The following is a 24,039-nucleotide window of genomic DNA, read 5'->3' on the forward strand; positions in this document are numbered from 1 at the left end:
TTTTCTCTCTCTCCCCTCTCTTTTCCAAACCCTGTGAATCACGGTGATATATTTCAGTCCAAGTCATTATTATTATCGCCATTATTTTGCTTATTGGTCATTTACCAACCTGCAGGTTTTGCCCTTTTGAATCCATTGATTGATTGAAAGGTACAGCATAGAAACAGACCCTTCAGCCCACCGATTCCAAACACAGATCACCCGTTCACAGTAGTTCTACGTTATCCCACTTCCACATCCGCTCCCTGCACACTTGTGGCAGGGGATAATTAACCTACAAACCCACCTGCCTTGGGATGAAGGAAGAAACGTGACAATCCGGTGGAAACCCGGTCACAGGGAGAACATGCAAACTCCACACAGACAGCACCCGCGGTCAGAATTGACCCCAGGTCCGTGGCACAGTGAGGCCGCAGCACTACCAGCTGCGCCACCGTTAAATCGGTCCACCCAGTCAGGGCGACCTGCAGCAGAGTATAAAATCTATCAGAGTCTTTATCAGTGCGGTTCATGACACATACAGCATACAAAAGCAGTGGGCGTGCAAGAGATAGCCGTTCCATGTGACCTGCCCCATGTACTCAGTTGTCTTGACCATCGTCTTGAGGCTTTCTTTCATCTTTTGTGTGTTGTGTGCTATCTAGAAAAATAGGTCCCAAGGAAAGAAGAAAATCAGGATAATCTCCAATATCTCTCTTATAGCTGAGTGAAACTAGCCCTTGGGATCAGTGACCATGACTTGTATTGTTTGGCACCTATGTGTTGTGTGATTTAAGGGCCTGTCCCACCAGCATGCGACTGCATGAGGCGAGCGCGACCTAACGTGGTCGCTTGAGCTGTACGGCCTCACGGGGCCGGTCCCACTTCAATCACCGGAGCCGTATGGAGTTGTGCAGAGCTGGTCTCGACATCACCCGGGGCTCCGAAAAACTGACACTGTCCAAAAATTCCGCACGGCAACGGCCTGTCGGCCCGCTGCCGCATTGAGGCCGTACGCAGCGCCTCAACATCGTACGCAGCAGCTTGACGGCGTACGCCTGGCGCGTGGCGTCGTGCGATGACGTCACCGCCCAGCGTGCCGTCGCATGATGACGTAACAGGCCAACGCCGTGCGAAGTCCAAATTCAGTCGGCCCGCCTCCTGTCCAGCTGATTGGTGAGTATGATGTCGGGTCCAGCCCCACACAACTCCATACGGCTCCGCGGTTGGAAGTGGGACCGGCCCCGCGAGGTCGTACGGCTCAAACCACCACGTTAGGTCGTGCTAGACGCAGGCAATCGCATGCAGGTGGGACAGGCCCTTTACTCTCTGACCCTCTTTTGAAGATAAACAATGAGGTACTTCTCACCACTGATTTTTTGTATCCAGGTTCTTGCTCACGAGCAATCTTAAAACTGATCATGAGCGTGACCATGCAGTCAACAACAAACGTTGGCATGAGATGCTATTTTATGAATGGTAGAAGGGAGTGCGGAGTATAGATTTGCACCCGATGTTTCACGATTCCTGTGGACAGTAAACCTCATCCTCTCCTCTTTCTTTGCAGTGAGCCAGCAGTCTGGGGTCTCATCCAACCACCTGGGCACCAGTGCATTTTCCCCCAACTCCGAGTTAGACAACACTGCACTTTTGGAAGAGAAGGAGGAATCGTACTTCTCGGAAATCCGGAATTTCATTGGGAACAATGACCTCAGCCAGGCTTCCAGTTCAGCAGACAAAAGGTGACCATAATATGCACTGTAGTAAGCTGCACACAATACGTGGAGCTACAGTGGGAGTCAGTTCTATCTATGTACCTGTCTAACAGTAGGTATGTTACAAAACGTACCTTCAGCGGCACTGCAATTCTGCCACTGGCCGTGTGCGCGATTTTGGCGCGTTTGAGGGGGGGCGGGGTTAAAACTGGGTTTTTTTCCGAACTGGTCCTGAATTATATTTTGTTGGAGTGGAAGATGTTGTTAAAGAATCGTTCTGACGGCCGTTCTGTGTGTTTTAAAAAAAAATTCACCCGACAAGTTAATCGTTGGAATGATTTTAAAATCAGCTTCTGAAGCCGTCAATGCCGACAATGGGACCAGATTTTATGGAGGACCAGGTAAAAGAAAGTAGTTTATTTTTATGTATAAAAGTGTTTCTTAAGGTATTTCATTCACATTTTAAGTTGCGAAACGGTGATTTAGTCCCCGAACGAACCGGCAGTGTATTTGCTGCAGATATGGCGGACTAATTTCACCGCATCCTGAACATTCTAAATGGTCCCGTTCCAGAAAATCCCACTGGCAAGCTGATTTAAATGGCCATTAATTTAGTTATTAAACATGAAATTCCTTCCATTTGGCCTATAAACCCATGACAATGAGATTTAAAAATTATGTTATATTCTGAATTCTTGTGTGAATGTTACTTGGACACTTAGGCTATTTAAAAATGTTAATCTATTCTTAAGAAATGGATAGATGTTTAGATCTAGTAATTGAATTTTGTAATTAGCTACAATTAGGTAACTAACTAATTATATGCTTTAATTTCAAGTCATCTAAGTAAGATTGTTTCATATGTGTTTCAGAATGCTTCAATCCATAATAACTGAACATTTCTTTCAGTTCTCTTAAATTTTAAGAAAGTTATGGGCTTTTAAATGTTCTCGATGTGTTAAGTCAATGAAAAAGGAATAGGGAACAAGATGCTAATTTCCGAGTATGAAAATGGCCATAACTTTTTTTAATACTGAAGATATGAAAGTGAATTAGGTGTCAAATTAAACTTCTTTTTATGCTTTATCTGATGGGATAAATTAAAGACGATTTTTAAAATCTCAACATTTTGTAACATTGCTACTAATTGTTTCTTAAACAATGGGATAGTCCCAGCCTCAACTATCTCCTCTGGCAGCTTGTTCCATACACCCACCAGCCTTTGTGTAAAAAAATGTACCCCTCAGATTCCTATTAAATCTTTTCCCCTTCACCTTGAACCTATGTCCTCTGGTCCTTGATTCCCCTACTCTGGGCAAAAGATTCTCTGCATCTACCCGATCTATTCCTCTTATGATTCTGTACACCTCTATAAGACCACCCCTCATCCTCCTGCGTTCCAAGGAATAGAGACCCAGCCTAATCAACCTCTCCCTATAGCTCAAACCCTCTGGTCCTGGCAACATCCTCACAAATCGTCTTTGATTCCTTTCAAGCTTGAGTGTGGCCGTGAAGTATTTCTCTGCACAAACCAACATCAGGTCTTTATTTCTGCACTGTCAGCCATTCCTTCCCTAGCCCCATCTACTCCCCAGCCTAAAATGACAACTGAATATGGAAGCTAATCATGAAAAAAATAGATCTTTCCCTAAATGTGCTTCAATAATCTTGAGGTTCCTCCAAAAAAAAGAGTATTTATTGGCAACAGTCGGTGGTTGGACAAGCACTTATTGTACAGCAAGCAGAGTCAATTTACTCAGAAAACAGAGTCTGTTTAAAGAGTGGAGGAAAGAGAAACTGGGACAACTGTTCCCAATCAAAACAGAGTCATTTCTCCAGATAAATGCATGATTGAAGATACATACAAATTAGTGCATAAAATCAATGTTAGTACTTACAGCAGTTTGAAAGGGAAATGACCCAGTCACCTCCAGTCTATATTCTAATGTTATCCCTGTATGCAGCCAAGAGAACATCTTGTGAAGAGGAATGTGGTTGTTTACGACTTTGTAGCGTGAGTTTTGGATCACCATTCAAAAATGTTATCGCCAATTGTAGGGATGCAAATATATACAGTAATTTGCATGATGTGCATACATACATTAGCTGCGGGGAGAGGTTCCACAGACTTACATTGGTTTGTCTGGGACACCTGAGGTTGTGGATAGACACAAATTGCTAGAGTAACTCAGCGCTTCAGGCAGCATCTCTGGAGAGAAGGAATGGGATGCTGCCTGGCCCACTGAGTTACTCCAGCATTTTATGTCTATCTTCGATTTAAACCAGCATCTGCGGTTCCTTCCTACACCCAAGGTTGTGTGGAGACCTGACAGAAGTATATCAAATGATGAGAGGCATGCGTACGGTCGACAGTCAGTACCTTTTGCCAGCATAGAAATATAAAATACCAGAGGTCACAGCTATAAGGTGTGATGGACAAAGTGTAAAGGAGGTCTGTAGGGCAAGGATTTGTACAGAGGTTGGTGACAATGCGTTGCCGTGGGGTGGTGGTGGAGGCAGAAATTATAGTGGCATTTAAGACCCTTTGGATAGGCGCAGAGATATGTAGGGAATGGAAGGATGTGGGTTGTGTTCAGCTAGATAAGAATTAGTCTAGTCTAGCATCGTGTTTGGTACACACATTGTGGGCCAATGTTCTCTGCTCAATGAGTTGAAATAGCTCAGTCATTATCACAGTTAGTTCATGGCACGGAAGGGAGGCCCCTTCTGATTTGCCAACCCAGAGTTCCAAACCCCCAGCACTACCCCACATCGCAACCAAGGCCCAGGCTCCACTGAGCCATCACATGACTGAGCTTGGGATCCCAGGCTGGAAGTTTGGAACTGTGCCGCTCTATGTTCTCAGGGTCAAGGATGACTTCAGTCAGGTGGGGTCTAAGGTGGCTGAATAGTAAGTCCAACATGGAAATATAGGAATGCCATGGGTAGGACAGTCCTATAACGGAGGCTTGGCAGACCACACCTGTTAACACATTACAAAGGCGTAAATATGTCTGACTGAGATGTTACATAATATACCTTCATAGGTCTGGATAGAGTGGATGAGGAGAGGTTGTGTCTGGGACAAGAGGTCATAGCCTCAGAGTTAAAGGACGTATAAGGACGTTAAGGGAGGAGTTGAGGTGGAATTTCTTTAATCAGAGGGTGGTGAATCTGTGAAATTCATTGCCACAGAAGGCTGTGGAGGTCAAGTCAGTGGATATTTTTAAGGCAGAGATACTGTATAGATTCTTGATTAGTACGGGTGTCAGAGGTGATTGGGAGAAGGCAGGAGAATGGGGTTAGGAGGCAGAGATAGATCAGCCGTGATTGAATGGCGGGGTAGACTTGATGGGACAAATGGCCTAATTCTGCTCCTATCACTTATGACCTTATGACCTTGTCACGCACTCTGGGACACATCTGGTTGCCAGCTTTGTGTTGTAGTTCTGGCCAAGCCATCACCCCCTTCTCCAATGAGGCCATGAAATGGAAGTTTAACACACGATGAGCACCCGCGTCATGTGACTGTACTCACACCTCACCACATGTCATGAGACGGGGGAAAAACAACCCTTTTGAAAATGCACTTTAGCACTCTCTCTAAACCATCAAACAAGGGAACAAGACTATAAACCAGCAAGGATATATGTTTGTAAGTCTGTGTTTGAATTAGATGGTAGACAAAAATGCTGGAGAAACACAGCAGGTGAGGCAGCGTCTATGGAGCGAAGGAATAGATGACATTTCGGGTCGAGACCCGTCTTCAGACTGAATTAGATGGTAAGCAGTTTAATAACATTCGTCTGAAGAAGGGTCTCGACACAAACGTCACCCATTCCTTCTCTCCAGAGATGCTCGCTGAGTTACTCCATTCCTTCTCCCGGGATGGATTACGGCCCCTGGGACCAACGAATACTTCCAGCTGAGTGGGGGTTTGCTCAACTGCAAGTACTCCACACGTTTGAGCCCCCCCGACACCCGGTGGGGCGGGACAAGGACCGGCTGCTCTCACGCCCGGGCCATCGCCCTTTGCCGGCGGAGGTGGGGCCCGGTCAACGGCAACCAGGTTCCAGACTCTCAACAAGTCCCTGTAGAAGCCGGGCATCCCCATCAGGACCGCACGGCTGACCCCCACCATCGGGATCCGCGTACCTCGTTGAAGACAGCGGCCACGTTGGAAAAAGTGCGTCGCCAGCACGTGCCACCTGGGAGGATGCCCTGAGTACAGGTGTCTCTGCAAGGTCCTGAGGCGGAGAGCCACCAACTTGGTGCGAATGCACACCAGCGACTGACCGCCCTCCTCGATCAGGAGACTCAGGACCGCTGCTGAGACCCAGTGCTTTCCGTTGCCCCAGAAGAAGTCCCAGCAAAGGTGGCTGATGGGACCAATGTGGTCAATCTGTACCAGAGCATGGAGGCCACGTTGGTTAATGACCAACACCCTGCCCCGGTAGGAAAGCACTCTGAGGAGACCCGCCCAGCGTCCCAGCCGGGTGACGACTTTCACCTCCAGCTCCTGCCAGTTCGCCAGCCAGGTCTCTGCACCGGGACTCAGGTAGACTCCCAAGTAGAGGAGGTGCGTGAAAGGCCACATCTCCTCCGGGAGGGAGTCCACCTGCCAGGGACCCACCAAGAGTCGAGAACATTTCCCCCATTGATCCTGGCAGAGGAGGTGGCCGAGAAGACTTGTTGGCACTCACGCATCCTCTGCAGGTCGACGGGGTCGGTGACCAGGAGGAGCACATCACCGGCATTGGCCGCTCTTATTCCTCTTGATGAGAACGGTTTGCAGCTTGGCAGGTTGTCTTCTTCAAGCTTTTAACCCTTCAAGGAGCCACCAACATGTGCAATGTTATGGCTAGTTTAGTCTAGTTTATTGTCACGTGTACTGAGGTGCAGTGAAAACCTCACAACAAAAGGCTTTTCAGATATATCCATGCAGAACAGAACCATTTATTTTGGCTTTTATACCCATAGATCTGTAAACTGCATCATATTCAAACAGCCTCCCGGCTAATCCCTGCAGTGGGCTCTGTCTGACCATTTTCTATATGACCTCTATTTATCTGATCCGTTGATACAGTAATTTTCAATTGGAGCATAAAAGGTCGCACTTGCTTGTCAATTCATTTGTTAAGTAATCCCAAACCTCTTTACTAAACATAAGCACTGACATTTAACAGTGAACTTTCCTCATGTACATATTCTCCCATAAATAAGCAGCCTTTTGTCAGAACCAGGTTTTGATTCCTAACACGTTGATGGTATACATCAGTGTGCAAAACCACCTATTAAAATGATTCTCGGAGAAGAAATGCAGACCGAGAAGGGGAGAGTATCAGGAGCCTGACTGTGCATTAGAGTTATTTATTTTGCTTTCTGACAAGTTTTCTTGCTGAATTCCAATCTTGCCAGACCTTTATAACAACAACAAATTACTTCATCAGTGAATCAATTACTGTCACATCTCATATTCTTATCCACACTACAGCTCACACATGCTCACCTTCCTCCCCACTTCTTGCACTCTGCAATATACGTATAAGAAATTCTTTCTCCCAAAAACAGATGTAGGCACAGAGGGAGTTTTATAAAAGGGAGAAAAAACTAAGCCCCTTTACGGTGTTGCTCACAAGTTCATCACATCGAAAACACCTTAAGAGTTAATTTTAAATTAAGACAAAATGTGTAGGAAGGAACTGCAGATGCTGGTTTAAATTGAAGGTAGATAGATACAAAATGTTGGAGTAACTCAGTGGGACAGGCAGCATCTCTGGAGAGAAGGAATGGGTGATGTTTCGTTCGAGAACCTTCTTCAATCAGTCTGAAGAAGAGTCTCAACCCAAAACATCACCCATTCCTTCTCTCCAGAGATGCTGCCTGTCCCACTGAGTTCCTCCAACATTTTGTATCTATCTACCATCAATTAGGACAGTTCTTTACGGAGAATACCAGCCTCACAATTAGCTTTGTCGAACATGAGGACGAGAATGAGCAGATGATCTGCTGCATTAATGGTGAATGAAGTATAAAATGTATCACGGATTCAGCTACGTTGTGGAACTTTTTACATCCACCCGGACGGGCACATTGTTTAATATCTCATCCGGAAGATCTCTAACTGTGCAGTACCTCGTTGGTCTAAATAATGAGCAGAGATCTGTGTGGAGGGGCTTTAACTCATGGCCTTCCGACTCAAGGCGTGTGAACTGTCCTAGTTGTGCACAGTCTATCTTATCTATCTATCTTAATCAATTCCTTCTGTGCAAGTGAAACTACAGTCTTTGTCCAAAATTAGACCCTTCCCCCACCCCACCCCCTACCTCCATCACCAATTACCACATTAACTTTTCATTAGATTTGACAACCATACAAATGAAGTGATTTCTGAAGTGGAAGCTGATGACATCTAAGTTGCTCCACAAAGTAAGACATAACGGATGGGAGAGTACACCCATGTCCATGGAATCATGTGTTGCTTCACTGCAGAGCTGTGAGTTGTGGACATTAGCAATCAATGAATGCAGCCTAACAAAAACGTTGCCTGCTTTTGAAAATCCGTTTTGCATGTACACTCCCCCTAGTCACTTGCCCACATTCACCCACTTTTGTCCTTCGTTGGTTTCCCCCCATTTCCTTCGGGAAGCTGAAGGTTTCCAGAGATGCTGCCGCCTGACCCACTGAATTACACCAGCACTTTGTGCCTATCTGTCTATCCACCATTAGAAACATAGAAACATAGAAAATAGGTGCAGGTGTAGGCCATTCGGCCCTTCGAGCCTGCACCGCCATTCAATATGATCATGACTGATCATCCAACTCAGTATCCTGTACCTGCCTTCTCTCCATACCCCCTGATACCTTTAGCCACAAGGGCCACATCTAACTCCCTCTTAAATATAGCCAATGAACTGGCCTCAACTACCTTCTGTGGCAGAGAATTCCAGAGATTCTCCACTCTCTGTGGAAAATGTTTTCCTCATCTCAGTCCTAAAAGATTTCCCCCTTATCCTGAAACTGTGACCCCTTGTTCTGGACTTCCCCAACATCGGGAACAATTTTCCTGCATCTAGCCTGTCCAACACCTTAAGAATTCTGTAAGTTTCTATAAGAATGTTTTCTATTGGGACTGTTGGAAGTGTGCCGCCTTCTGAGGGACATCAGATCTGGGCATTACCCGCCCTGACCCTATGCCTCGAGCAGCTGCAGATGGAGGCAGGCCCTATCATCCGTTACCTTTCTAACTCTCCCTTCAGGAATGTTGGAGAACTTCTCACAGTGAGGATTGGGAGAGATACCAGAAGATCTTCAGTACTTGAGCAAAGTACAATGGAGGGAAGAAATAAGAGGATAAAAAAACATTACACGTTAAAAACAAAATGCAATTCTCAAAGCCCCTGAACAAAGTTGCTGTTGTTTCAGCAGTGGGAGTTATCCAGAACTCAGCTTCATATTCCCACCTCCACTGACCTCCAGTGTCTCAGACAAGGTACTGCAACAGCAACAAGTTGCATTTGTAACAAGCTATCAGACTATTTTGGAAGACCATATCTTTTTACTGTTTTACATACTGGAACATAGGTCAGTACAGCACAAGAACAGGCCCTTCAGCCCACAACATCTGTGCCAAAACGCCTCACATCACATCACCCTTATCCCTTCATTCCCTGCATATCCATATGCCTATACAAGTCTATTAAATACCACTATTATCGCTACTTCAACAACCATCCCTGACAACACATTCCAGGCACTCACCACCCTCTGTATAAAATACTTGCCTCACACATCTCATTTAAACTTTGTCTCTCTTACCTTAAACCTAAGCCTTCTAGTATTTTATTTTACAATCCTGGGAAAAAGATTCTGACTATCTGTGCCTCTCACAATTTGATATACTTCCATCAGGTCCCCCCCCCCCTCAACCTTGTCGGTCCAGAGAAGACAATCTGTCTGCCCAACCTCTCCTTGTAGCTAATACCAGGCATCATTCTGGTAAACCTCCTCTGCACCCATTCTAAAGAATCCGCATCCTTCCTGTAACGTGGGGACCTAAACTACACACACACTGTAAATGCAGCCTAACCAAAGTCCTATAAAGCTGCATCGTAACTTCCTGACTCCTGTATTCGATGCAGGACAGACGGGTGGATGCCTGCCTAGTCAGCTTGGACCAGGAGAAGGCCTTCGACAGGATATCGCACACGTACATGAGGGACGTGCTCTCCAAAATGGGCTTTGGGGATGGAATCCGAAATTGGATCAAACTGCTCTACACCAATATCCGTAGTGCAGTCCAAATCAATGGGTGGGAATCAGACAGTCAGGTCTGGAGTCAGGCAGGGTTGCCCTCTCTCTCCTGTCTTGTTTGTCTGCTGTATTGAACCTTTTGCCGAGTCCATCAGGAAGGATGCGAGCATAAGAGGAGTGACATTGCCAGGCAGTGGGGGCATTCAAGTAAAGACCTCCCTGTACATGGACGATGTCGCCATCTTCTGCTCAGATCCAAGGTCGGTCCGCAGATTGATCAGCATCTGCGACCAGTTTGAGTCGGCCACGGGAGCCAGGGTGAACCGCAGGAAGAGCGAGGCCATGCTCTTTGGCAACTGGCCCGACCGATCTTCCATCCCCTTCACCATCAAGCCTGACTTCTTGAAGGTGCTGGGGATCTGGTTCGGGGGGGCTGAGGCGAGTAACAAGAATTGGCTGGAGCGGATAGCCAAGGTGGGGAGGAAGCTGGAGCTGTGGAGGCAACGCTCCCTCTCCATAACCGGGAAAAATGTGGTCATCAGGTGTGAGGTGCTCTCGGGGCTGCTGTACTTGGCACAAGTGTGGCCTGTCCCTCCCTCCTACGCCACGGGGATCACCCGGGCCGTCTTCCAGTTCATCTGGGGGTCGAGGATGGACCGGGTGCGACGGGTCACAATGTACAAGTCGGCAGACAACGGGGGTAAAAGCGTGCCCAACGTCGCCCTCATCCTGATGGCCACCTTTGTGTGTGGCTGCATCAGGCGGAGTGTAGAGCCAAGGCACGTGGGCACTAAGTGTCACTACCTGCTGAGGTTCTACCTGTCCCCGGTGTTGCGAAGGATGGGCCTGGCGCAGATGCCACGCAATGTGCCAGTCAGCTGGACATTGCCGCCCCATCTGTCGTCTGTGGAAAGCTTCTTCCGGACCAACACCTTTGACCACAAGTCCATCGGGCAGTGGTCAGCACGGAATGTCCTGCAGGCACTGCAGGGAAAGGACTCGATGGATCCGGTGGCGTGGTTCCCAGAGCAGACTGCCCAGCTTGTCTGGCAAAATGCCTCATCGCCAGAACTCACCAACAAGCACCAACACCTGGCTTGGCTGGAGGTGAGGGGAGCCCTCCCAGTTAGATCCTTCCTGCACCATCGGAACCTCACTACCAGCGCACGCTGCCCCCGGGACGGTTGCGGTGGAGAGGAGACGGTTGCCCACCTCTTTGCAGAGTGTGGATTTGCAAAAAGAGTCTGGAGAGGTATGCAAGGGTCCCTGGAATGATTTATCCCGAACAGCTCCGTCACAGAGGACTCTGTGATTTACGGACTGTTCCCAGGGACACATTCAGAGACTGACATCGAGTGCTGCTGGAGGGTCATCAACTCGGTCAAAGACGCTCTTTGGTCTGCCCGAGCGTTGCTCACCACCCAGCAGAGTGAGATGTCCGTCAGGGAATGTTGCCGACTGGCCCACTGCAGACTGCAGGAGTACGTGCTAAGGGACTCGCTGAAGCTTGGTGCAGCCAACGCCAAGGCTCGGTGGGGGAGGACCACAGTCTAGGGTCCTTCCGCTGCTGGACATGGGGGCACGGTATGGTGGAGACGCCCCTCAAATTAAATTAAGGGAAGGTATCCCACGCCAGGGGGCCACAGAGTGGCACGGGTGGGGGACATTTTTGTGGAAATGAAAATGTCAGATGGAATTTTCGCACTGTAAACACTGTATATATTTATTACTTGGACAGGGGCCACAGAGTGGCACGGGTGGGGGACTGTTTGGTGAAATTTGACAAATGTAAAAAAATCGTACTGGAAAAATTTGTATAGTCTCCGAAAATGTCGGATGAATTTTGTTTGTTTGAATGGTTCAGGAATTGTATATATTTATCAATTGAATAAAGTCTATTTTGAAATTTAAAAAATAAATAAATAAATACAAAGTATTCGATGCCCTGACCAATGAAAGCAAGCAAGCCAAAGAGAATGCTGAACGGAACCAGTCCCAGAGTTACATTAATCTTTATTACGGCATAATTAACATTAACCTTTATTACTGTTTAATTAACTAAGTGCTTCGGTTTAAAGAACTAGCACTCATGATTCAGAGCAGCAAAGGTTCACTTGGTAGAGGTGCTGCCGTATTTAGAGAGGCTGTGCATGTTAGGCCTCTGCTTATCGACATGTGAAAGAATGAGAGGTGATCTACTAGAGCACGTAATATTCTGAGGAAATTGATGAGGTTGAAGCCTGCCAGTATGTTTCCCCAGTGAGGATATTTGCAACTAGCAAGCATTGTTAAGATGGAGATGAGGAATTTCTACACTCAGAAATGAGTCTCAGCCCAAAGGCACTAACACTACATAAAGAGATTCAAACTTTGTTAACCCAAACCCCTGAGAAGATGTTAATGTCCAGTCATAGTTCATGCATAGACAGGGCTCCAGGTTTGGACCTGTGTGGACACAGCTTACAATATTCAGAGAGACACAGTGTCATTCAACGATTGTGGAACCAAGTCTATCAATTTCACAATAACCATCTACCTTTGTCATGGGATTTCATTCATTGTGGTAATTGAAAGCCAGGCAGACAGTCATATCTGGCTAAACGGGAAATGTTAGTTTGTGTGTGACGGAGAACAGTAGCTTCTTCCACGCATGTGATTAGTCCCCCATTTTTGCACCAACTTTTCATTTTTTATTTAATGCGCAATTGTATGGAATTCTGCACTGAGTGAACAGTCATGACTTCATTTCACCGATATACACTGACTAATATAGTAATGAAGGGTGATAGAATGCTCACGCTCATTGGTCGGGACATTGAGTATGGGTCACCAAGCCATGATGCTGCTCTATAAGATCTTGGTTGGAATGTATTTGGAGTATTGTATGTAGTTCTGATCGCCCCATTAAAGTATGGATGTGGAGGCTTTGGAGAGGGTGCAGAGGAGGTTTACCAGAATGATGGACACAAAAAGCTGGAGTAACTCAGCGGGACAGGCAGCATCTCTGAAGAGAAGGAATGGGTGACGTTTTGGGTCGAGACCCTTCTTCGGAATGATGCATGGCTGAGGGGGTATTAGCTACAGGGAGAGGTTGGTCAAACTTGGATAGTTTCCTCTAGAATGCCAGAGTTTGATGGGACTAGTAATCCAAAGGCCTGGATCAATTATTCCAATTTAGTTCTAAAACTCTACAAAATAAAAAAACAGTCAGTAAAAAAGTGTTCATAAATCAGTCAGATTGTCATTAAAAATCCAACTGTTAATCGGTGTGTTTTTGAGGTCGACCTACCTCGCTGGTCAATTTGTGACTCCAGTCTTAAGAGCCACGGAACTGGTCTAACAAGCCGCACAGTTGTGTAAAGTTGTTGTGGACGACAAATGTTAGCCTTAATGTAACCAGAAGTGTGATTTCAGACTATCATGGTAATGTCTTGCTTCAAACTGTGGTACACGGCCAGGATCTCTGCACTTTTTAAAGTATTACATGTTAGCTTTGTAAATGATCTATTAGTTTGTAGAACTTGCGACGTTTACTGCGAAGTTACCCAGCTGAGGAAGGTTATTTTAAGTTAAGAACTCTTTCTGTTTGGAGGCAGTGGAATCAGGACCGCACTAATTACCCCCCCCCCCCCCCCCCCCCCCGACCCCCACCCCCCCCACTTCCCCCTTTGTCCCCAGACGACAGAGCAAATGACCCTTTTCCTGCTACAAGACAAGGTAGCCTGCCCGACCAGACGCCGGTCCCTTGACACACAAGCTGCTAACTCAACAGATGAAAGACCAGAGCTTCTTAAAAAAAAGAAAATGAAGGGGAATGTTGTTCTATCTGAAATCAGGTCCGACCAACTTTATCCACTGTTTGCTTTTCTTCGGGGCCGAAGCAAGACAGTTTTCCATCAGCACTGTGATTAAATGGCACTCGCACTCGCACGCTGCCGCCAAGCCTTTAACAATGCTACAACAAGCTGGAAATAAAGCAAATAGCAGAAGGGGAACATCAGACTTTAGGCGGTTGCTGAACGGGGGGGGGATAGGTTGGGAACAATCGGGATTGTCTTTTATGGAATAAAGGAAAGTCATAATGGTCTTTTCCTCAGCGCTCCAGGGAAGTTCAGATTGGGGCCTAGTTTGTACAAAAGCAAATGCCTGGAAGGCTTGGTGTGGTTGACCTAGTGAGGAGACATGACCGAATACATATATATACCCACAGGGGGAAAATGATTAAAAGACTTAACACAAACACTAGGTGACATGTGCAGACTAATGGACGTAGACCCCTGAAATCTAGTACCTACATGGGTGGAGGTTTATACATATTTTAATTAAAAGCTGACTTGGCTCATGAGTTATTTAATCTGGATTGAAATAGAATCGAGTGGTCTGTGCCATAAACTGAGCTCCTGTCTATGGAGAAAGTTTTGATGTTTTTTTTCGCTCTGGACCTGTCCTGGGATCAGATTTATTTGTACAAAAAAACTGAATACGTTGCACGTGTGCTGTAAATGGAGCTCTGTTCTCCAAGTGTACATCAGCTTCCGAGCTCTCCTCCAGCAGGAGACAGAGATTTCTGCTTCTCCACTCCTTTCCTGCGCTGCCCAGCAGTATTTGTGCCGAGGAATAATATTGATCGGTGATGAATGAAGACGTGTGTGTTTACCCAAGACGCTAGAAAGCCAGTGTTTGTGGTGGCAGGGGGTTCGAGCCAGGTGCTGCTGTGGACTTGGACAGTCTAACATCCTGATAAATGCACACCTTTGTTTCAATCGCCTATCCCTGAGCTAACTTGCAAACTTTGGGTCTTGCACGGCATGAGCTAAGCTGAACCTTTGCTTTAACCGCAGTTTGGGTATTGGTTTATTTACCATGGGTTTTTAGGTCACACTCCTTCGATACCCCTCGCCAGCCTTGCAGTCGACCGCACTTCCATTTTGTTGAGCGTTAGTTTTCTTTTAGAAGATGCAAATTGCTGTACTCGGCAATCTCTCCAGAGATGCCGCGGCTGGTGAGCAATGGGAACGAGGTGCTCGGCAGCCCTCACCCATCCCCATTGTCAGGCTGATTTGTATGTCATGTACGATCAGCATGGCTGAGTGTCCAAAGTGGGGCTTGGTCCCAGAAGCTTCTGGCTCAGGGACAAGACCATAGAGTGGACGGACACTGGCCCTTCAGCCCAACTCATCCATGCTAACCATGACGCTCCATCAAAGTGTGTACTGCAAACTGAATTACAGCTGGCACTTGTGATGCAGAAGTGTAGTTACAGTTAGTTTAGTTTAGAGATACATTGTGGAATCAGGCCCTTCTGAGTCCTTGCATACCATCACTCACCCAGTACACTAGTTCTATCCTGCACTCTAGAGACAATTTACAGAAGCCAATGTTCCTACAATTCTGCATGTCTTGGGAATGTGGAGGAAACTGGAGCACTTGGAGAAAACCCATGCGGCCACGGGGAGAACGTGCAAACTCCATCCAGACAGCACTCATAGTCAGGATGGAACCTGGGTCTGTGGCGCTGTAAGGCAGCAACTCTACCGCTGCGCCACCGTGCCGTCCCTATCAAGTGTTGTGTTTGGAATCAATTACTTTCATACGCCACTTATAATTAGCAACAAGATTCCCATTTCCTTTGTCGGGATCCGGGTCTTGCGAGTCACACTGGGGAAAGAACAAAGGCAGGATCACTTGTTGAAAGCCTGCTTCCTCAAACACCACAGCACAACTGGCTGCTTGTGGTTCAAATCCACCCCGCAGGTTGCCACACATTCTACTCTCAATAGGTTCAAAATAAAATGACAAAACGTCGCTAAGCTAAGGAGTTTTGATAACAAGCAGGGCTGTGTCAATCTAACTGGCCAAGACTGCTCAGGCTGACAGGCTGTCGAAATGGAGTGGTGACTCCTTCGAGAGGTGCCTACAAAGTATAGGTGCAATATAGACAGAACAAGCGACTATTTCAAAGAGCAGTAATGACCAAAAGGCACCTTACAACCTGGTTACCCACTGAGTTACTCCAGCACTTTGTGTCTTTTTTATAAACCAGCATCTGCAGTCCTTGTTTCAACAATCTGGCATGGAGGAGACACAAGGAACTGCAGATGCTGGTTTACAAAACAAACATAACACACTCAGTGCGCCAGGCAGCATCACTAGAGAACAAGTGAGGTCAGAATTGTTCTTCAGACTGATTGTAGTGGGAGGGGAGAAAGCTGGGAGAGAGGTGGGGGCAGGACAAAGCCTGGTGAGTGATAGGTGGGTACAGCTGAACCCAGGGCTTGATTGGCGGATGTGTGGACAAAGGCGAGGGATGGACGGCAGATAAAGAGGAACGAGGAGTGGAATGTGAATGTGAAGCCGCAGGAAGGGATTTTCAGGCTGTTTTTCAGGTATTTCCATAACTGACTAAAATAGGCAGCATGGTCATGTCATGTTTTGTAAGTGGCCTGAAACCCATTATAATAGCTCACTGGGCTAAACTGTTCAGCTTTTGTGATGACAGATGTGGCCAAACCACTACTCGCTACCAAACCTTGCAGACTGATTCAGTATGACCCTTGCAGTTTGACAGCACTGTTTCTCTAAACTAAACTACCCATTTATACCCATTGCATTTTAATTACCCCACTTTCCCAAGAACTCATCCAGACTCCAACACCGACCCACACCAGGGGCAATTTACAGAGAACAATTAACCTACCAACCAGCGCCTGTTTAGGATGTGGGAGGAAACCAGAGCATTCAGAGTATGCCTATTTGAGAACAGCCGCAGAGATCAGGAATCAAAGCCGGGTGACTGGAGGTGAGGCTGCAGCTCTACCAGCTGCACCACCAAAGGTGTTAGCGACATGAAGCGATGCTCTTGTTACTTGTATAACCATATAACCATATAACAATTACAGCACGGAAACAGGCCATCTCGGCCCTTCTAGTCCGTGCCGAACTCTTACTCTCACCTAGTCCCATCTACCTGCACTCTGTCCATAACCCTCCATTCCTTTCCCGTCCATATACCTATCCAATTTATTTTTAAATTATAAAAACGAACCTGCCTTCACCACTTCCACTGGAAGCTCATTCCACACAGCTACCACCCTCTGAGTAAAGAAGTTCCCCCTCATGTTACCCCTAAACTACTGTCCCTTAATTCTGAAGTCATGTCCTCTTGTTTGAATCTTCCCTACTCTCAATGGAAAAAGCTTATCCACCTCAACTCTGTCTATCCCTCTCGTCATTTTAAAGACCTCTATCAAGTCCCCCCTTAACCTTCTGCGTTCCAAAGAATAAAGACCTATCTTGTTCAACCTTTCTCTGTAACTTAGTTGCTGAAACCCAGGCAACATTCTAGTAAATCTCCCCTGTACTCTCTCTATTTTGTTGATATCTTTCCTATAATTTGGCGACCAAAGTTGTACACCATACTCCAGAATTGGCCTCACAAATGCCTTGTACAATTTTAACATTACGTCCCAACTTCTATACTACGTTACTTGTAGTAACATAGAATTGTAATGCTTTGGGGGAAAGCATTGAATCTGCTGTAAATGTTAGCCATCTTTTGACACTCTGTGTAGTTGTGCCTGCAGTGTAGGATGCCTCAAAACATGGCCCCAGATGGCCCTGCTGGCTCTTGGTTGCCGCAACTAAGCAAAGAGCAGCGGCTGAGTTGGAAGGGATCAGGATGTATCACATTATATGATTGTTCGCCAACCTTCATTCCTCGCTGAGAAAGCTTCTGCTTTGCTGGTCAAAGCATTTTAACGATGCAAAGGGTGCCAACTGTGAATAAAGGCCTACACATAAATGCCTCTTGCCCCTAGAGACTCGGGGGAGTAGTGGGAAAGAGCATTGAGTCGAAATTTTAGAGTGGCTTTCGCCAGTCGATGCAATCCAAATAAAGAAACTCTAGCCTCGTCTAACCACTCATCTGGAGTATGTATTAAGCTGCCGTCACTTCCAACTAAAATATGCTTCTTTACTCTTACTTAACCCGGCATCTGTGGTGCACCCCTGCCCCTGAAACCGGGCATCATAGTATTCAAAAAAACACTCAAGATGTGTTATTCGTCCAAGTGCAGACTATCTGAGGTTTGGGTGAGTTTTGTGTTTGTTCAGCAGGGTTAGAGGGGGATCGGCCACATCCCAATGATGTAGGTGAGTGAAAAGCTGACCCATGAATAAGGCCCAAAGCACACGAAGCACCACTTTCTGCAGCAAGTTCTCTAGCTGTAAACCCAAAGGGAGCTTGGTCAACATACTAAGTAGACAAAAGGAAACTCAGCGGGTGAGGCAGCATCTATGGAGCGAAGGAATACGCGACGTTTTGGTGGGAGACCCTTCTTCAGACTGATGTGGGGGTGGGGGAGGGGAGGGGATGAAGAAAGGAAGAGGCAGAGACAGTAGGTTGTGAGAGACCTGGGAAGGGGAGGGCAAGGACTACCTGAAATTGGAGAAATCAATGTTCATACCGCTGGGGTGTAAACTACCCAAGTGAAATATGAGGTGCAGCTCCTCCAATTAGCGGTTGGCCTCACTCTGGCCATGGAGGAGGCCCAGGACAGAAAGGCTGGATTTGGAATGGGAGGGGGAGTTGAAGTGCTGCGCCACTGTGCGGAGGTGTTGGGCGAAGCGATCGCCAAGCCTACGCTTGGTCTCACCGATGTAGAGCAGTGGATGCAATAGACGAGGTTGGAGGAGATGCAAGGGACAGTGCCAGGGGAGGTGGTAGTTTTAGGTGGAGGAGACAAATTGACCAGGGATTTACGGAGGGAGCAGTCTCTGCGGAGGCCGAAAGGGGAGGAGGTGAGGAGATGTGGCCAGTGGTGGGATCCCGTTGCAGGTGGCGAAAATGTCGGAGGATTATCTGTTGTATGTGACAGCTGGTAGGGTGGAAGGTGAGGACAAGGGGGACTCTGTCCTTGTTACGGGTGGGGGGATGGGGAGTGAGAGCGGAGCTGTGGGATAGAGAGGAGATCCTGGTGAGAGCCTCATCTATTGTCGAAGAGGGGAACCCCTGTTCCATAATGAATGAGGACATCTCTGATGCCTTGGTTTAGAACACCTCATCCTGGTTGCAGATGCGGCGTAGACGGAGGAATTGGGAGTAGGGGATAGAGTCCTTACAGGAAGCAGTGTGGGAAGAAGTGTAGTCCAGATAGCTATGGGAGTCAGTGTTCAACACTCCCATTGCCTGTTCATTGTTCCTCCATTCCAATACAATTATACTTCAGACAATTTGTACTTTTGGGCAGAATAGATAGATTCTTGATTAGTACAGGTGTCAGAGGTTATGGGGGGAAAGTAAGAGAATGGGGTTAGGAGGGAGAGATAGATCTGCCACGATTGAATGGTGGGGTAGACTTGATGGGCCAAATGGCCTATGTCTACTCCGAACACTGATGGCCTTGTGACCTTCAGTCACTTGTTATCTAGTTTATTTCATCTTTGTGTGCTTCCTCTAACCCCAAAAAGGTTTAACCACCAGTCTAATCTTCCTATTTACCAATTTCTGCCTTTAATTCACTCATAGTTCAGTCATCAGTCTATTTTGCAACGTATTGTTGCTCTCCATCACTGAAATAACTGTAAATGGTTTATTCTGGAGTACCAATGGTTTATTCTGGAGTACCACACCAAGTGCTGGAGCAACTCAACAGGTCAGGCAGCATCTGTGGAGAGAATGGGTAGGCCACACTTTGGGTCACAACCCCTTTTCAGACTTTTTAATTCCTTTTCCTCAGAATAAGTACGAAGCAGGCAAGGCCTGTTGTTATTGACCATCTCTTGAATGTTGAGAAGTTATTGCTGGGCCCTCTGTGTTGAGGGTCATGTACTCCCACACTGCTGATGTGTTGGAAGCTCCAGGATTCTAACCCAGCAACAATGAAGAAACAGCAATCTAGATCTAAATTATGGAACCTCCCAGGTTGCCTGAAAAAGACAGCATTCTAAAGCATCTTTTAACATTGTCATCGAAGCCAAGGAGATTGGAGATACAATGTGGAAACAAGCCCACCAAGACCAAGTTGACCATCAATTATCCACAGTACTCTTGTTTTATGTTATGCCATTTTAGCATCCTGCACACTAGAGGCAATGTGCAGAGGCCATTTAAGAGAGTCAAGAATCAAGAGTGTGTTATTGTCATATGTCCCAGACATTCTTACTTGCAGCACAACAGAATATGTAAGATTAGTCTGCGATCTTGTTGTCCCTTGGGCAACAGTGACCATAATATGGTGGAATTCTGCATTAGGATGGAAAGTGACACGGTTAATTCAGAGACTAGGGTCCTGAACTTATGGCCTAGTAAATCAGTTATAGTAGTTAAAAACCACTCTCTACAAACCCGCGACCTCTCGCAGCCCCAGGGTTTATAAAGCAAACAATTAAAGGTATGTACCTTATTTTTTACATTAAAGGGATTCTTAAGAAACTAGGCTGAGACTTGGAAGGTATGAGATAAGGGAATTGACTAGGATAAGAGCTGGCAAATGATATTTGAAGGATTGACGGTGGAGATGCAATGGCAAAGATTTAAAGACCGCATGGATGAACTCATGAAATTGGTCATCCCTGTCTGGCAACACATTCTACACAATTAAGTCACAGATGATAACCAAACTGGTTGAGTTTTGAGAGGGTAAATGTATCTATTTCTGTGTTTCTTTGTTGATAACAAGGTGCGACTTTAGTCGGGGTTGAGAGGGTTCTACCATCCCAAGTGATACAGCTCCTGATGGTGGGAATGGGAGCAAGGAGAAGAGGCTAGTATTAGGCCCATGAGACTTGGTTGAACAACATTCTCCATCTTTCATGCTTCTCTCTGGTGAATTCTGTGTTTAAGGGAAGTTCATATTGGGGGAATACAGGTTTACCTGTTTGAATGAGCAATTGTAAGTATCAAGTAGACCACTCCCAAAAACAGGGGAGCAACCTGAAGATCAAATCTATTTACTGGGCCCAACCCAAACCTCGCCCCCTCCATGACACACTGGTCAACCTGAGGAGCACCTTCAACAACAGACTGGTTCCACCAAGATGCAGGACAGATCGCCACAGGAGATCTTTCTTCCCAGTAGCTATCAAACTGTCCAACTACTTCCCCTTCTGTTGTGGGGTAGACTGACTCTCGCCCCCTCCCCCTCCCCTCCACAACCACTTTGCACATCCCCAAACTTTTCCACTCATGTTTCATGTATTTTGTGTTTTATGACTGTTGGCAGATCAATTTCCCTCCTGGGATAAATAAAGTTCTATGGTATGGTATTGAAGTCTCACTGCTGCTCGCTGCCACAGTATGTTCATTCTCCACTCACAAGGCCTCTCTCACTGACACTGGCAGCATGTGCCAGCCGCTGTTATGTTCAGAAGCAAAATACTGCAGAAATTTGAAAAAGACAAAGGGGGAAATGGTGCCTTTGAGTCACTCCAAAGGCCAGACAGCATCAATTGAAAGAAAAACAACATTGACATGAAAATGTAACCGCTTATCAGAATTGGATAAAGTTGTCTAAGGGGCAGAGATAGGAAAAAGGAAGAACAAAGGGGAAGGCTGGTGATCAGATGGAAGGAGTGAAGAGGTCAGGAAAGGACGCATGAAGCAATTGAAAAGGGCGTGCTTAAAGAGCAAAGTGAATTAAACATGATACAAATTGAGGCAGCCTGAAGGGCCTGTCCCACTTACGCGATTTATTCAGCGACTTGCCGGCACCCGTCATAGTCGCAGCAGGTTGTGGAAAATTTTCAGCATCTTAAAAATCCAGCGGCGACCAGAAAGAGGTACGACTCTTTGGCGACAACTCGCGACCAAACAGGCGTCACCCCGCGACATGTCGACATTTGAGTACATTTGTCTGGTCGCCGTTGGATTTTCAGCAACCTGCTGGATTTACAACATGGTGAATATTTGCTGCAACCTGCTGCGATGAGGACGAGTGCCGGCAAGTCGCTGAAAAAATTGTGTGAGTGGGACAGTCCCTTCACCATTTCCAACAGGCAAAGGATGAATTGTCAGCCAACAATTAACTGTGAACATGGAACGGTTTAACCAGCAGGGGGGAAACAGTCTCCACCATGGAGAGCAACGTTGATGCATGGGCCTCACAGCTTGTGAACGCTGTTGTGTTAACCCTAGAAATGGCTCAATAGTCCTTTGAAACATAAAGCAGATTTTGTTGATTTTTCTAATTTTCACACATGCAGTGATTCTGTTGTTCACTGAGCCTACAGTAAACTATGGAATGAGGATGAATCCAACTGCAAACTCCCAGTCCTCTAACAGTTTGCTGATGTCTGTCTCCCATCTACAGGCATGAGGTACAGGTCCTCTATCAGGTTGCTGGTAGGTCTGGACTGCAGGCATGAAGTACAGGTGGTCTGTAGTTAGACACCAAATGCTGCAGTAACTCAGCGGGACAGGCAGCATCAGATTTCAGTCTGAAGAAGGGTCTCGACCCAAAACGTCACCCATTCCTTCTATCCACAGATCCTGCCTGTCCCGCTGAGTTACTCCAGAATTTGGTGTCTGTCTACAGTGTAAACCGGCATCTACAGTTCCTTCCTACACATGTACAAAGCTTCAAATTCCTGGGCGTGCACATTTCTGAAGATCTTTCCTGGTCCTAGAACACTAATGCAATTATCAAGAAAGCACATCAGCGCCTCTACTTCATGAGAAGATTACGGAGAGTCAGTATGTCAAGGAGGACTCTCTCTAACTTCTACAGGTGCACAGTAGAGAGCATGCTGACCGGTTGCATCGTGGCTTGGTTCGGCAACTTGAGCGCCCTGGAGAGAAAAAGACTACAAAAAGTAGTAAACACTGCCCAGTCCATCATCGGCTCTGACCTTCCTTCCATTGAGGGGATCTATCGCAGTCGCTGCCTCAAAAAGGCTGGCAGTATTATCAAAGATCCACACCATCCTGGCCACACACTCATCTCCCTGCTACCTTCAGGTAGAAGGTACAGGAGCCTGAAGACTGCACCGTCCAGGTTCAGGAATAGCTACTTCCCCACAGACATCAGGCTATTAAACCCGGCTCGGACAAAACTCTGAACATTAACAACCACTTTCTGTTATTTGTACTTGACCAGTTTATTTATTCATGTGTGTATATATTTATATAATGGTATATGGACACACTGATCTGTTCTGTAGTCAATGCCTACTATGTTCTGTTGTGCTGAAGCAAAGGAAGAATTTCATTGTCCTATCAGGGACACATGACAGTAAACTCACTTGAACTTGAACTAACAGGTTGTTGTCTGTTGGCTACAGGTGTGAGGTACAGGTGGTCTAACTGTTGCTCTTGTCTCTGGGCTACAGGCACGAGGTGCAAGGTGGTCACCAGCAGGCTAGTCATCCGCTGACCAAGCAGAAAATGGAGGAGGTTGATGATGAGGATGAAGAGGAGGAGCTGGAGGAAGAGGAGGAGGAGGAGGATGAGAGCATGACAGAGAAGTCCCAGGATGACCCAGTTTCACCGAAGACTGATCCCACAGTCTCGTTCCGCGAGAGTGAAGAGGAACGCCCATCCCCGCTTGCCCTGGCGTACGAGCAGACCCACCGGTGGGTATCACCCAGACATGTCTTACACATCCCCCTCGTGACAAAGCATGCTGCCCTTCCCCACGAATGCTTGGTGTATCACGTATGGACTGAGAAGGTCCACATGGTGTTGGGGCCATCTCATGGGGTGCTGTTTCCATTGGAATCGTACTTGATTTAAATCTGGCCCTTTCATTCCACTTTGTTTTGTAATCTGTATGGAGCGATACGGGTTGCTGTTACCCCATCACACACCATGTGGAGAATAATTCAGTGTAGAGTACAGGAGGCATTCAGCTCACTGGCACGTCCCTCTGTGACCACTGAACAGTTTCTAGTACAAGATTAAACTCCCTTGCTACCCAACTCCAGCAATAAACTGAACAAGCTTTTGGAGACATCACATGCAATAGTGACAGTTAGAACTGGAGTGATACCACATACTGCATCTCATTCTAGTCACAACCAAGTCTTCCCTTTTACTGGCCTTGCCTCCACCAAGTTAGAGGATGTCTTTAGGTGTCATCAGCAACTGTCGTAGGAT

General features: G+C 46.6%; 1 protein-coding gene across 5 annotated transcripts in view; it reads left to right on the forward strand.

The window, feature by feature from the left end:
* prdm16 (PR domain containing 16) overlaps positions 1 to 24,039 on the forward strand; it is a 733,455-nt gene that overhangs the window by 709,413 nt on the left and 3 nt on the right. For all 5 annotated transcript variants that reach the window (XM_055659693.1, XM_055659694.1, XM_055659696.1 and 2 more), the window contains 2 exons: positions 1,547 to 1,721; positions 23,274 to 24,039. The exon at positions 23,274 to 24,039 is cut by the window's right edge and continues 3 nt beyond it. In XM_055659693.1, the coding sequence (XP_055515668.1) occupies positions 1,547 to 1,721; positions 23,274 to 23,676 (578 nt within the window). In that variant the 3' untranslated portion in view covers positions 23,677 to 24,039. The remainder of the gene's footprint in view (positions 1 to 1,546; positions 1,722 to 23,273) is intronic.

Source organism: Leucoraja erinacea, chromosome 30 (assembly GCF_028641065.1).
Source record: "Leucoraja erinacea ecotype New England chromosome 30, Leri_hhj_1, whole genome shotgun sequence".
Classification (NCBI taxonomy): domain Eukaryota; kingdom Metazoa; phylum Chordata; class Chondrichthyes; order Rajiformes; family Rajidae; genus Leucoraja; species Leucoraja erinaceus.